At 29.8% G+C, this 15,405-nt stretch overlaps 6 protein-coding genes across 6 annotated transcripts; 2 read left to right on the top strand and 4 right to left on the bottom strand.

Annotated features, from left to right (window-relative positions):
* Nucleotides 1-145: 145 nt before the first annotated feature.
* On the bottom strand, nt 146-3,622 carry PPL_10371 (uncharacterized protein; the record flags this gene model as incomplete). Its single annotated transcript, XM_020581148.1, has 10 exons — nt 146-183; nt 370-398; nt 1,015-1,095; nt 1,321-1,472; nt 1,914-2,017; nt 2,189-2,509; nt 2,584-2,772; nt 2,850-3,003; nt 3,072-3,291; nt 3,573-3,622. Coding segments are annotated over 10 exons (1,338 nt in total), but the record flags the coding sequence as incomplete, so codon positions are not given.
* Nucleotides 3,623-6,188: 2,566 nt separating this feature from the next.
* PPL_10372 (uncharacterized protein) lies at nt 6,189-7,556 on the bottom strand (the record flags this gene model as incomplete). Its single annotated transcript, XM_020581149.1, has 2 exons — nt 6,189-6,945; nt 7,462-7,556. 2 exons carry the CDS (start codon nt 7,554-7,556, stop codon nt 6,189-6,191), a joined length of 852 nt encoding a protein of 283 aa, XP_020428289.1.
* Nucleotides 7,557-8,346: 790 nt separating this feature from the next.
* Nucleotides 8,347-8,918, bottom strand: PPL_10373 (Utp12 domain-containing protein; the record flags this gene model as incomplete). The annotated part of the gene is made up of 2 exons (XM_020581150.1): nt 8,347-8,563; nt 8,626-8,918. 2 exons carry the CDS (start codon nt 8,916-8,918, stop codon nt 8,347-8,349), a joined length of 510 nt encoding a protein of 169 aa, XP_020428290.1.
* Nucleotides 8,919-8,993: 75 nt separating this feature from the next.
* On the bottom strand, nt 8,994-11,439 carry pwp2 (WD40 repeat domain-containing protein; the record flags this gene model as incomplete). Its single annotated transcript, XM_020581151.1, has 3 exons — nt 8,994-10,809; nt 10,895-11,135; nt 11,211-11,439. The coding sequence occupies 3 exons, from the start codon at nt 11,437-11,439 to the stop codon at nt 8,994-8,996; spliced, it is 2,286 nt and encodes a 761-aa protein (XP_020428291.1).
* Nucleotides 11,440-12,203: 764 nt separating this feature from the next.
* Nucleotides 12,204-13,448, top strand: cf45-1 (component of the counting factor complex; the record flags this gene model as incomplete). Its single annotated transcript, XM_020581152.1, has 3 exons — nt 12,204-12,219; nt 12,315-12,529; nt 12,588-13,448. The coding sequence occupies 3 exons, from the start codon at nt 12,204-12,206 to the stop codon at nt 13,446-13,448; spliced, it is 1,092 nt and encodes a 363-aa protein (XP_020428292.1).
* Nucleotides 13,449-14,164: 716 nt separating this feature from the next.
* On the top strand, nt 14,165-15,326 carry PPL_10376 (glycoside hydrolase family 25 protein; the record flags this gene model as incomplete). The annotated part of the gene is made up of 2 exons (XM_020581153.1): nt 14,165-14,404; nt 14,481-15,326. The coding sequence occupies 2 exons, from the start codon at nt 14,165-14,167 to the stop codon at nt 15,324-15,326; spliced, it is 1,086 nt and encodes a 361-aa protein (XP_020428293.1).
* Nucleotides 15,327-15,405: the final 79 nt, after the last annotated feature.

The following is a 15,405-nucleotide window of genomic DNA, read 5'->3' on the forward strand; positions in this document are numbered from 1 at the left end:
AGTTTAGAATTATAGGAATGATCATTATCTCAATATTACTCTTCAATATGTATCTTTTTAGAACACAAAAAGTAAACTTGAAGAGAGTGAATACTGAAATCATTGACTGAGCTTACATTTGGATTGAATATTATAACTCATTTACTTTCTTTAAATAATTATTATATTCTAAAGCTGTAACATCTTTTAAAATTGAAAAATAAATAAATATTGATATTATTATTACTATTGATAACGATATCTTAAGATCTATAAAATGAAAGTCAAAAATAAAAAATAAAAAATTTTAGTTGATCATAAACACTGAACATCAAAGTATTTTATTATTTTAATTGTTGTTTAGTTTTATTGTTGTTAACAACAACTTGCAATCATTTATCATTTTAACTAAACTATAGCTTTATTAAACAAAAATTAGCATATTTTTTTTTGACCTCTATTATTATGCAAACTCTTGTAAAGATAATATAAAAGGTTAGTTAACTTTTATTCTTATTTAATCTACACTCTATCTTTTCTGTTTTTTATTCAATATAATATCGATTTAACTTGTTCATAGACAAAATATAATATTAATCATGATTCATACAACTTGGATTATCAAATATTTAAACTTTAACATATTTACACCAACAAAATAATCTTATATCAACTATCTTGAATCACAATTACACAATTATTAAGAATAACATAACAGAGAAACCTATACTTTGATTATACAATCCTATACACTAATGATTTCAAGTTACTGAATGTTCATCACTATTATTCACACTTTATCTACAATGGGAAGTTGATTCTCAATTCAAATATCTCATTTTATTTATTCATTTATTTATATAATTCATTTAATCAATCATTCATTAGTTTCCCATTCATAGACACATGATATAAATAAAAAATAAATATAAGTCCTATATAATTTCAATAAATTAAATACTATACTATCATTTATTAATTTACTAATATTTTTAAACTTTAATGATATATAGATCAATAATATGGTAATCATACAAACAAATATTCAAGACATTTTGAATTCTTTTGGAAGGATCTTTGAATAAGACATCTGCTCCACTGACCACACTTACTGTGCTTGAATAACATATTGGATCTGTTGTTGGCACGAATACAATATTTTTCTTGTCCAAAGATGACAGTTTAACGACAATTAATCGATTAAATCATTGTAGAAACTCTGGAAAGTGATGCTATTCCTCTACTATCTACTTTGCAAACCTCAAATAAGAAGCATTGAACCTCTTCTATTATTTGGTAGGTTTTGTTAAACTATTTATTTATTATAAATGAATAACTAACTAACCAACTATAGTTAAAAAGAGAATTGTTGAACCCATGGTGAAAGAGAAAAAAAAATAGTCTCTTGGTGAAATATCAATATTGCTCATAATAATATAGGACTGATAATGTACAAACGATTTAGATTTCAAGAAAGGATTGGTGGTGATGCACTATTTGAAGTAGATTATCTTACATTTAATATTCTAAATCATTTAATCATTTAAAACCATCACAACACACCTATTCACTCAACCAATCAACCAACATCAATTCATCTAATCTTTATGATTAATTCATTAATTTTTAGATCAATTTTGACTATAAAAATGGTGATCACACCTATCGCGAACCAACAGAGTGATAAGAAATCGGTTAAGTAGACTTACAGATCATTAGAAAGATGAATCGGATCAACATATTAAGAATATACAATTTACAATTCAAACTTCATCCAATATTTTGAAGAACACACCAACCAATTTCACCTATCAAACTATTCAATAGTAATAATAACAACGAGAATTACAATTCAAATAATGAAAACTGTTTGCAGATATTATTTATGATGTGTTCAGTTTAAACGATCGTCTTTATCATTAATAAATAAATACAAAAGAAATGTATGATTTTCGACAATGTCGTACTCTTTCAACATCTGAATGATTGTAACGTTGGCTCTTGTAGCTTACATTTGATTCTAATCTGTGATTCATTACTTTTAAAAAAAAAACAAGTGGTAGCATTTATAAATAATGATAGAATTATTTTACTTTATGTACTTCACAAACAACAATAAAATGGCATGGTAATAAAACTTTTACTATTTATTTTTACAAATTTTATATTTCCTGCACTATTTGTTGGTGAAAGTTGGTTGAAGTCTGACCATTGATTATATTATAGATGGAATTGGAGGATGATGATAGTGAGTTTGTTATGGAAGAAGATGAAGAGAGCGAAGTCGATGCTGTGTCTGGTGAAAAGTTTAAACTGTTGTTTGCTGAATTCAAGGCATGTTGGCTTTTGAGTATATCTCTTAGATATCTGCTAGCTTCATCGTAGAAATGATTTTGATTTCTTCCTTTTACCATCGACCATCCATTTACATCGCAAATATAAGAAACTCCTTTTGTTCTTAGAATATCGAATCCACAAATAAATTGTCTAAATATTCTATTAATTTGAATTGCATGTCTTGATTCCAACTCTATAATAATAATATTTTACTAATTAATATTTATTTGTCAAGTATTATACGAGAGCACTTATTAAGATAATTACCACTTAGATTTGTTTCAGTTCTTTTTTCTTTTCCAAGACAATTTCTCTCGACGTGTCCATCTACTGATGGTGATTTACGTAACTCAGCATAAGCTTGAGTTGGTGTTGAATATACTTTTACATCTTTTGCATCATCTAATGTTACAAATTCTTCGTAAATATAAGATCCATTGGTTCTTATATTATTAACTATGATAAAAAAAAAAAAAAAAAAAAAAAAAAAAAGTTAATTATTTTTTCCCAAAAGTAATATCATTATCACTAACCTTCTGGAAGGTAAATACTAGAGTTATTTCCAACTTTTCTGAACAGTCTTCTACAACCACCTCCTTGTGACTTTGGATAATAAATATTTATATTGTGATCTTCAGCATCGAATGGCTTTTCAATAAACGGCTTATATATTCTTTCTCCATTACACTATTTGGTTTAATAAGAAAAAAAAAAACATTAGATTCGATCGAAAAAAGTCTGAACTATATACATACTTCAATAAAATCTTCATTTTCAACATATTTTGTTGTCTCATTCGATTCACGAACGATATAAATTTTTCTTGGTGTCGGAATATTGTTTTTTTCAAGCATTTGATAAAAGGACTTTCTATTCGTCAAGAGTCTTTGTGATTTTAGATGATTTATTTCATATGGTTTTCTTAATTCAGAATATTTAATTGCTAGAGGATTTATAGGATTAGATTTATTTACACTATATAATAATTTAAAGGTTTTTTTTTTTTTTTTTTTTTTTGATAATTTACCTTTTTCAAGCGGAAATCCAGTTGAATAGAAACTTAGAAAGGCATCACAGATTGGCCACTCTTCGATCGACTTTAAGAATATGGTGTCCTTATCAAATATCTTGATTTCCAGCTCTTCGTATCTTATTAATTTTTCAATGAATGTTCTCATTGGAGCAGAACTAGAAATTTAATCAACAAAATATTAATTATTTAAATTATTTTTATATAATTTTAATATATTGCATACTCTAACTTTTCCTCCATAGCACAAATACCCAATATTATTTTGATAGACATTTTTGTGTAATTCCAATGTGAAATGAAAAAACGAGTGTAATATTACTTTTGATGTTCAAATGTGTGTGTGTAATAAAAAAATAAAAAATATATAAAAGAAAAATTTTGATTGTAGATAATGAATAATAGAATAAAATAAATAATAAATAAATAAAATAAAAGATTTTTGATTATATTTATATAGAAATATCAAAAATGTATTAATATATATAAAATATATATAGATATGTGGACTACAGTTATGATGTAATAATAAAATTGATTATTATAATAAGATAAATTTATCGATTAAGATAATAGTTTATAATAAAAAGGACAGTTTTGATGTTGTCTCTAATGATCAAATCCCAATTTATATTGATTGAAATTTAATTTTATGTTAAAATGTAATTGAGCCAATTACTCTAAAGTAATCAGATTATATAGTGGAGTGAGTTAAGTAAGTGTGTTTAGTTGTATATTAATGTATTGTATTTATCTATTCAATGCTTTGTTATGTACAGAGTGAAAGAAGTTGATGATTTGAGTTGAGTTGTGGTAATTAATACTTGTGGATATAAAGAAGATGAGGTGTGAAAGTGGAAAATATATAAATATAATCGCAATCAACAATACAAAATCTTATCGAGTGATAATGATGATTATCATAAATAACGTCACAAACTATACTGCTACTACTACTTATAAATTACTATAATATTACGATTATTGACTATTGAGTGATTGGCTTAGATGAGATCTTTAACTCTAGATAAATTAGGTGTTGTTGTTGTATTTATCTTGTTGTTGTTGTTGTATACGATTGGTATGAAACTGTAGGTAATCAATTGATTTTGAGGTGGAAAACCAACGCGTGATGGATTATGCTACAATGATTGTAATTGCGATTCAAATGCTAGATTATTATTCTATTCCACTCTAATATACACTCGGAATTTGTAACCTTTACAGAGCGATTATTAATTGGACGGTCTGACACGCTGTTTTTTTTGCTTCTAATTTGAAGAAATCCACTCACTACTTAAATGTGTTTGATATTACTGCTGTTATTAATGATTGATTTGGATAAATTGATGAAATACTAATTATTGTTATATTTTATACAATTATTATTTATTTTTTTGTTTCTAATGATATTGGTATTAAAGTATTAATTTGCTATTATTGCTATATTTATTAATGATGTTTTCTTTGTATACCAAAGGTTTGAATATTTTTTCAGACAAATTTGTCCTGCTACTACTACTCGTGGTAAAGTGTTGTATGTGGTGTTGTCTTGTGTTTTGTGTTGTGTTGTGTTGTTTTTGTTTTTTGGTTAAGTTTCGTTTGATAAAAGACTATGGTTGTACTAGTATGTATATTATTGACATATCCAAAATTAACTAATATCAGAAAACAAAATAACTTGCAAGAAAATACATCTATATTAGGAAAGTGTATGGAAATCAATCACCTTTTAAATATTCCTTGGATTATTGTTATTTGTGTATGATTATTTGTTGAGTAATAAAATAAAAAACAACAGTAAAGTGAAAAATGAGGTTATTTTTGTGGTGTTTGATTTTTTTATTTTTGTTTGTTGTGGTTTCAAAAAAAAAATCCAAATTTCTGTTTCTGATTTTTTTGTTAACAATAATTGTTAAACTGGTGTTAAGAAATCTGGGTGTCTAAAGATTCAAAAATAGAATAAATAAGTTTTAATTTTTAAAATGTATATTAGTTTTATGAAAGAATGATGTAAAAATAGTTGAGTGTTTTTGAAATAAGCTCAAAAACAACATGTTTAGTGAAAAAAAAAAAAAAAAAAACCAAAAACCAAAAAAAAAAAAAAAAAAAGTTTTTGAAAATTTGGAAATTTCATTGTCCTGGTGGTTATAAGATTGTATGAAAAATAATTGCTAATGATTTTCAAAAAAAAAAAACTTTCTTTTGTGATACAGATCCACAACCTATTAATATGAAGATTGTTTGGAAACTTTAATATTAACATTCAGAAACTAACAAATAAAGTTCATAAATAATTACAATCAACATTCTAATTTTATTATTATAACAATAATAGATTTTTTTTTTTTCCTTTAATTTTAAAAATATTAGAATTTCATCTGAGAACTGACATATATCCGACCAAAGAAAATTAATATTATAATTATTTTGTTTAATTTCATGAGATTAAATCAATTAACAATATGCATATGATATTATATGATAAAGTTGAAATAAAAAAAAATCTTTTTTTAAATTAAAAATAAAAAAAATTATTTGTATAAAAATATAATGTAATAAGATATGGTGGTGAATGAAAATTAATCCTAGGAATTCGATATATAAATTAAAACTAATTTTTTAGAGTCTTTCTTATAGCCTTATCTCTGCTGTCCCAGAGCTTGATAAAGGAAATAATATAATCTACACCTTTTTTGAAACTCATTTTTTATATAAAAAATAACTAAAAATAAAATAATTGATTTCTTTTCCTTATCTTTTATTTTATAAAAACAAGCTAGATTTTTTTATTTTATTAATTTTTTTTTATATTACAATCGATTTTACAAATTTTTTATTTTTAATCTAAACATAAAGATCCTCTACGTCTTTGTGATTGGATGGAGGCTATGGTTGGAGATCGAGGCGATTGTGATCCGTCTGCAGAAATACCGATTGTTGGAAAATATGAAAACATCGAGACCCATTTTATCCAGTTCTTTTTGAATTTTGCTTTCTTTGAAGTATCGATTGCATCACCGTCTTCATCGACCAACTCAATTTCTCCATCGGATGTATGACTTTTGGTTTCGTCGTCAGCAGAAACAGTTTCTTGATCGTTGTACTCATAGTCAGAGTCATCTTCATAGTTTTGCTCTTCATCAATTGCCTCTGTTGGGTATCCATCATCCATGTATGACTCGTCTTTAGAGTTTTCATCTAAGTTTATTCTCTTTTTGGTTGCGCCCGAGGCATCACCAGCTCTATTACTACTCGATTTCTTAACCATTTTCTTTTTACTTTTTTCTTGTTTCTTTTTCTCCTTCTCTTTCTCTCTCAATTCCTTTTCCTTTTCCTTTTCTTTCTCTCTCATTTCTTTTTCTTTCTCTTTCTCACGTTCCTTCTCTAATTGGAGAGCCTCATCGAAATCATCTTTTTGCTTGGCTTGCCAGAATGATCTTCCACGAGACAGTTTTTTGGATGACATATTTGGCGAAGAGGGTGCACTCATTGGGGAAGGGTCTTCATCTTTATTATAGAATCTTGGTGATGCCACTGGAGATGTACTTCCATTTTCTTCTGTTTTTTTCGATCTAAGATCACCAATAGTTTTAATTCTATTTAAAATTGGTCTCACCTTTTTCTCACTCTGGATAATAGTATTATTCTTTTCCATTTTACAAAAATGATGAGTATAGAAATAGTTATTTACAAATGATGAGTTATTATATTATACAAGAAGGTTTGAAAATGTTTAAAAAGTGATATAAATATAAAGAATATATCTTTTTGTAATAGAATAAATAAAATTTTATCTTAAAGATATTTTAGTAATACACAATAAATAAATAAAAATAAATTTTATTTTATTTGTGGGAATTGATTAATAGTACATATATAAAAAATGTAGAACAAACAAGGTGGTTTTATATTATATTTTGTAATGAAAAAATAGTAATGGTATTAAAGTAATAGTAACAATAAGTAGTATTAGATTGGAAAAAAAATGTAGTGTATCAAACTAGTTAAAGCATTAATATTTTAATGATTTTAGTTTTGTGCAATTTAAATTTATTTGATTTTGAAAATAAATTATTGTTTTTATTATAGTTGTATCTCCCCCAGAGTCATACATTTCCTCACAATGATCAACAAAACAAGATAAAAAAGAGTAACTGATAATACTATTCATTTCCTCATTAACCAACATAACGAATAGTAAACACATGATTTTGGGTAATGAGAGATCTAAACAAGAAACAAATCACTCTTACCTCCTTCTATGCTTTTCAATTGTGATTTTGAAGTAAACACATAAAAAACAAAATCAACCACCATACTGATCTAGAATAACAATAACACATTCACACAACACACAATTTTAATATTAAATTTTAAAAATAAATAAAATGTAGTGTTCAAAAAATAATTTAAATTTCGCCTAAAAAAAGAGCTAGCTATTTTATAAACACACTTGATTAATAAGGTGGATGCCACTAAAGATAATAAATAAGGTTAGGAAACACACATTTACTTATTGGAATTTATTGTTTGATATATTTAGATTAATATTTAAAAACATCAAACTACAATTGAACTAAACAAACAAAATAGAGAATAAAAGCAATTTAAATATTTTTTTTGTTATAGTATTAAAACCCAGGACACTCACCCTAAATCCTATCAATCAATAAAAGCTTTATTCACATCATTCAATAATAGCAGTTACAAACAGATCAACACTTTATCATTCTTGAATGAAACCGCAGAGTTGTGAAAATATTAAAAATAGGTATCTATTTTAATTTTGGGTTGTATAGTCGGTTATTGGTATTATTTCAAAGAATCTATATTTAAATTTAAGTCTAGTTAATTCTTAAAATATATTTTAACTGTTTAATTTGCTTTTGAAAACGATCAATAAAATAATTAGTTTTTTTTTTAGTAACAATGATTTGAAATTTAAAATTGAGAGTGTGCAAACTAATTGAATGATTGATTTAAAGTCTTGTTTATTATCAATTTTTATTTGATTTTATCTTCTTATTTCTCAATGGTTGTTGTTGTTCTTCTTCCTCTTCCTCTTCCTCTTCTTCACCATCCTCTTCATTTTCTTCCTCTTCACTATCAGTAGTTGGTTCTTCTTTTTCAACCTTGACATTGACTTCTTGTTTTTCTATGTTGAATATCGATATTTGTTCGAAATAATCCAATGTATATTTATTATCATCACATCTGTTATGTTGAAATAGATTAGCATATTTAAATCGATTAACTTTTTTTTTGTTTATACATACACTTGAGATAAATTATTATAGTTTTGAGCTATACATTTTTGAAGGTTTCTAAGTGATTCGATCATTGCTAGACTGTTGGTCTTGAAGAACTTTCCGTGATAGGTCAACAAATAGAGAATCCAAGACATTTGGAATTCTAAATGTGGCTTTCTTTCAAAGATATAACTGATAAACTTTATGAAATTCTTTAGATAGTATTGAGGGAATTCATGACAAACAAATGCAATGTTGTCAATTGGAATCGATTCAAATACTTCCTCGATAATTGACTTTTCATTCAATTTCAAACTCATCTAGATTAAGAGAATTTTATATATTAGTTAAAATTGATCAGTTTTTTTTTTTTTTGATGATTCCAAATATTTGTTTTAATACATTACAATTAATGCTTTAAGATATTCTTTATCATTTAGAGTGGATCGAATGGATTCTGGGTTGATGTCCATTGAGAGATCTGTGGGATCGAAAAATAGATTTTCGTCGAGTGAGTAGATCATTAGACCTTCGGTAGTGGTGGCTGCCCAAGCACGACCAGTCGGTGAAATAGCGAGATCGAATGTTTTAATCTTCTTTTTGGTGGAACGTTTAGCAAGATCACCTCTCTTTACACCTGGAAGTGAGTGTTCGTGACGCTTTTCGTCCTCCTCATAGTCCTCCTCCATCATATCAACGTGTCCAAACTCTGTGACTTTGCGCCATGTGTGATTATCAAAGATTCCATCCAGCGACATATTATGTGATGTCTGGTATTTCTTGAGGAGAATCTGTTGATCGACGTGATAGATACAGATGTACTTGGAGTCACCACCGGCAATCAAACACTGACCATTTGGAGTGAATGCGATTCTGCTGAATGCACGACCCGATGCGCTGTTCTTGACCATCTTTTGGTCGGCGGCTGCTCTTCCACCCATAATGTCGTGTCTACCATCAATAATTCCAACCTGTGTCCAATTGGCAGTCTCGAATATCTGAATGGAACCGTCTAGTGTCGATACGGCGAATCTCGATCCATCCGGTGAATATGCTATCGCCAAAACATCGGATTTGTTTATAATATTCTCTTTTGTGGCACCATCCTCAAAGAGATCCCAAACACGGATAGTTTTGTCCCATGAACCAGATGCCAGCATCGAAGTGGATGGGTCGAATGCTACACTTGAAACTGGTGAGGTATGTCCCGATAAAACATCGGTTAAACGACCGGTTCTAATGGACCAAACATATATTTCAAAGGTATCTACACAACCGGCAACTACAATTTCACCGGCAGCATCGATGGCCAATGAAGAGAACTGCGACTTATTGGGCGATACAAACGTACGGAAGTTACGATAACGCAACAAGTCGAATGCACGAACAGTTCCATCCAAACTAGCAGAGAATACGGCGTTTTGGCTACCAACAGGAGAGTAACGAATGGCTGTAACTGGTGCTTCGTGCTCTGAGAAAGTAACAAAACAGTAACCAGACTGTGTGTTCCAGATCTTGACTTTGCCGTCATCACCACCAGTGGCAATGGTCTGTCCATCTGGAGAATAAGCCATCGTAGACATATTGTAAGAGTGTCCCTGTTGCTTGAGGATATAAGTTTCCGAACGCCATTCCCATACCAATAGCTGTCCTAACTCCTTTGAAGCAAATGCCATCCACTCTCCGGTGGAATTGAAGGCAACCGATGTGATGGCCTGATTTGAGATGTTCAAACGATATAACTCCTGATACTCTGGCATCTGGTGGAGTGTGAACAAACCATTGGAAAGACCGATAACCAGTAGTCCTCCAATTTTGTGATACTGACACGACTTTACACGAACCGACTGAGATGTTTCGAAACGGTTGAAACTAGTATATATCCATCTGCCTTTTGCTCTTTTGTTTCTGTTTTTTTGATCGTCACCAAATGCGCTCGCTGCTTTCTCTTGTTGTAGATTCTCTGTGGTAACAATGATATCTGGATTCTCTGTTGACAAGTTATTTTGAAGTTTCTGCAACTTGATCTCCTCTTCACTCATGTAACGCCATTGTACAAGTCCCTTCTTTGACACTGCGAAAATCAAAGTCGAATCTTTATTACCAAAGTAAGCTCGAACCGGTTGTGAACCTTGAACTTGGAATAAATGTGGTCTATCATTTCCTTCTCTAACAAACAAAGTTCCACCTTTACATGCTATCAATAACTTCCTAAAGAAATAAAATAAAATAAAATGAAATTATCATTAATATTATAATACTACATCGTATCACATATAGTTTTCTAACAACATACTTTGAATCGTTTGACCAGTCTAATGATACTATTTTTTGAGAATGTTGGAACAACGAAAGTCTAACCATTGGATTCAGTGACTTTTGAATGATTGGTGATTTATAGATATATACTCTTCTGTCGATACCGAATGCAACCATACTTCCATTCGGAGAGAATTCAATACTTGATGGTGTCTCTTTAAATTTACACTCACCCAACTGAACATGTCTTTGTAAATTGATAATTGCTGTATAACCATCTAAAAATATACAATAATAAATGAATTAATTAGTATAACTTTTAGCTTATGATTATTACTATTGTAACTACTTACTTTCATCTGATGCAATTAAAATCTTTCCATTTGGTGAAAGAGCAATTATTTTGATATCTCTGTGTGTTTCTATTGGTAGGGTGATAGAATTATGATTTACTAAATCAAATACTGTCAATCTGTTACCGACTGGACTGATAACAGAGTTACCGTCAGGAGTGAACAGAATATTACCTCCACTATATACAGTTCCCAAAAGATTTGAGAATTGATAACCAAACTTCATCATCTTTATTCAAAAGACTTTGTCTAATTAATCAAAGTGATATGATCAAATTTATAACTTAAAATTTAATAAATTTAATTTTCATAAATAATCAATCGTTCGTTTTTTTTTTTTCAAATTTTTAAAAAAAATGGTTTTTTTTTAAAAAAATAAAATAAAATAAAGTTTTTTGTTTTTTTTCAATAATTATAATATGATGATAAAAAAAGTTATTTATATAAAATTTGTTTCAGTCTTAAACTTTTTTATATCTTGAAGATCTTTATGTTTCTTAAAAAAAAAATTTTTATTAGGAGTTTATTTTTTTTAAAACTAAAGTAGTTCCGTTCCTGCTTATTAAAAGTTCTGTAGTCTTTTTTTTTTCTCTTTTGTTGTTTGTTGATTAAAAATACTCAAAGAGTTGAATATGCTGAAGGTTAAAAATGATCATTTTAATTTTCAAAAAGTGTTTGTAGACTTCATCTGAAGATTTTAAATTTTAATCCTGGTAATTTATTAATAGTTATTTTATAAAGTAATGTATCAAATATAAATTATTTGAATTTAAAAAGATTTCAATTTACCTTTCTCCAAACAAAAACAAATCTTATTTATATTTCTTACACAGTTTGTTTGCTTTTTGCCCTACAATCGAAAATATCTTTATTTTAAAGAGATGATTGTTTGGAGAAAAAAAAAAGGTGGTACTATCAATCCCAAACCCTAAAAGATATTTTAGATTTTTCTCCTTATTTTTGATTTTTTTTAGAAATTGATTTTTAGTATAAATGGGATTTAGATATTGTTTGTTTGCAATATCTACATTTTACTTTTTTTTTTTTCAGTGATAAATTTGTATTACTTTAGTTAGAATATGAAATTCATTTTTTCTCTTATAGTTTTAGCTACTGTATTGGCTTTTGTCAATGCAGACTACGGTATTGATGTATCATCATCCACCTCACAAGGTATCACTTCCTCACAATGGTCATGTCTCGCCGGTAAGAACCAACGTGCCATCATCCAAGTTTGGTCTGGTGGTTATGGACTCAATTCTCAGGCATCATCTATCATCTCCGCTGCCAAATCTGCAGGTTTCCAAATTGTTGATGTTGTAAGTAATTAAATATTGTGGACGTACCAAAATATCAAAACTTATTTCTTTATCATAGTATGCATTCTTGTGCAACCAATGCTCAGGTAACTCACCATCATCCAATGTAATCCAACAAATCGTTAACAGTTTGGGTGGTCAATTCGGTACTCTCTGGATTGATGTTGAGCAATGCTCTGGTTGTTGGGGAGATGTCAATGATAACGCTGCCTTTGTTGCCGAAGCTGTCCAAACTGCTGCCTCATTGGGTGTTACCGTTGGTGTTTATTCATCATTGGGAGAATGGCCACAAACTGTTGGTTCACTCTCATCACTTTCCTCCTACCCACAATGGTACGCTCACTATGATGGTGTTGCTGCCTTCACTGATACTAGCTTCTACCAATACGGAGGTTGGGACAACCCAGAGATGAAACAATACGTAGGAAACACCAATGAATGTGGTGTCTCTGTTGATCTCGACTATTATTCAGGTAGCTCTGGATCTTCATCATCAGGATCAGGATCTGGTTCTGGATCATCAGGTACTACCTCCTCTGGTTCTGGTAGTGGATCATCAGGTACTACCTCCTCTGGTTCAGGTAGTGGTTCATCAGGTACTACCTCATCTGGTTCTGGTACTGGATCCTCTGGTTCAGGTAGTGGATCATCAGGTACTACCTCATCTGGTTCTGGTAGTGGATCATCTTCATCATCTGGCTCGGGTAGTGGATCGTCTTCATCCTCTGGTTCAGGCAGTGGATCGTCTTCATCCTCTGGTTCTGGATCAGGATCATCGGGTACTACCTCATCTGGTTCAGGTAGTGGATCATCTTCATCGTCTGGTTCGGGTAGTGGATCGTCTTCATCCTCTGCTTCAAGTGGTTCTGGTTCGGGTTCGGGATCTGGCTCTGGAACAAGCGCCACCACAACCAAATAAATATAAATATAATATTAAATAAATAAATTATTTTGTAAAATCAATCTCTTTTTTTTTTTATTAATTAAAAAAAATTTATACTATCCTTTGAGTGATATTCAAATCAGAATATTTAAGTTAACTCAGTAAAAAAATTGTTTTTGAAAAATTTATGAGATCAAAAAAAATTAATAATCTCTTTGGAAGTATTTGTTATAATAAAAAAAAATCTAACAAACTATTCAAAAAAAAAAAAAAAAGAAAAATATTGAATACCATCTTAATCTTATTAAAAATTTCCTGGTTTTAAATATCTGATGTTAGGATGGTATTTCAATTTTCTAAATACCAAGAGATTTTAATAATATCATTGATATTTTTTATTATTACATTACAATATTTGATTTAATCATATTTATCTAATATTAAAAAGTTGTATCTTGGTTGAAAAAAATATCGCAAAATTTTTGAAGTGGATGAAAACATCTGAATATTGACAAGAAAAGTAGGCTAACTAGTTGTTGTGAAAAAAAAAAAACGAAAAAAAGGGTATTGGAAATTTAAATTTTTTTTCTTAATCTTATCTTAAAATATCTTGATCGTGCCTATGATTTTTTGTTTACTAATCCAATTTTTTGCAGTGAGGTGTCTGTCAAGTTTTGGAGCAACTATTTAATACAAAACTTTTTATTTTTGTTTTGTTTTTATCAAAAGAATACATATAATTGTAAAAAAATATGAAATTACTTATTTCTATTATTGCTTTCATCAGCATTTTAGCTATTGCCAATGCAGAGTTAGGTATCGATGTCTCTTCTGCAACTTCACAAAAAATGACAAGCTCACAATGGTCTTGTCTTGCTCAAAAGAACCAACGTGCGATCATCCAAGTTTGGTCTGGTGGTTACGGTATGAACAATGGTGTTGTCAGTGCTATCCAAGCTGCTCAAAATGCAGGTTTCCAAACTGTTGATCTTGTAAGTTAATAAAATTAATTTTTTTTTCAAAATAAAAACAAAACAACCTTTTATTCACAAAAAATTATAACTATAGTATGCATTCTTGTGTAATCAATGTTCAGGTAACTCACCATCATCCAATGTAATCCAACAAATCGTAAGCAAAATAAAGCAAAGCGGTGTTTCATTCGGTACTCTCTGGATTGACGTTGAGCAATGCTCTGGTTGTTGGGGTTCTACAAGTGCCAACGCTGCTTTCGTTGTTGAAGCTGTCCAAACTGCTGCCTCTTTGGGTGTCAGAGTTGGTGTTTATTCATCATCTGGTGAATGGCCACAAACTGTCGGTACTCTCACTTCACTCTCCTCCTACCCACAATGGTACGCTCACTACGATGGTGTCCCAGCCTTCTCTGATTCTGGCGCCTACCAATACGGAGGTTGGAACAACCCAGAGATGAAACAATACGTCGGAAACACCAACCAATGTGGTGTCTCTGTTGATCTTGACTTTTACGGTAGCTCTTCATCCTCTTCCTCAGCCTCATCTACCACCCACACATCATCATCATCGGGTCCATCATCATCGGGTCCATCATCATCGGGTCCATCACACTCCAGTTCATCATCAGGTCCACACACTAGCTCTTCATCAGGTCCACACTCATCGGGTCCATCATCATCAGGTCCACACTCCAGTTCATCATCAGGTCCAGGTACCAGCTCAGAGTCATCCACCTCATCCAACCCAACCTCATCCAACCCAACTTCGTCAAACCCAACTTCATCAAACCCAACCTCGTCCAATCCAACTTCATCTAACCCAACCTCGTCCAATCCAACTTCATCAAACCCAACTTCATCTAATCCAACTTCCTCATACACTGTTTCATCATCATCAGGTCTCGGATGGGAACCATCAAGAAAGCTAAGAATCTATTAATAACTTTTAGTTATCACTTTTAAAAAAATAATGTATAAAATTTAAATTTTAAACAAAAAATAATTTTAAAATTTCTATT

The sequence above is a fragment of the Heterostelium album genome (assembly GCF_000004825.1).
Source record: "Heterostelium album PN500 unplaced genomic scaffold PPL_scaffold14, whole genome shotgun sequence".
In the NCBI taxonomy this organism is placed as follows: domain Eukaryota; phylum Evosea; class Eumycetozoa; order Acytosteliales; family Acytosteliaceae; genus Heterostelium; species Heterostelium album.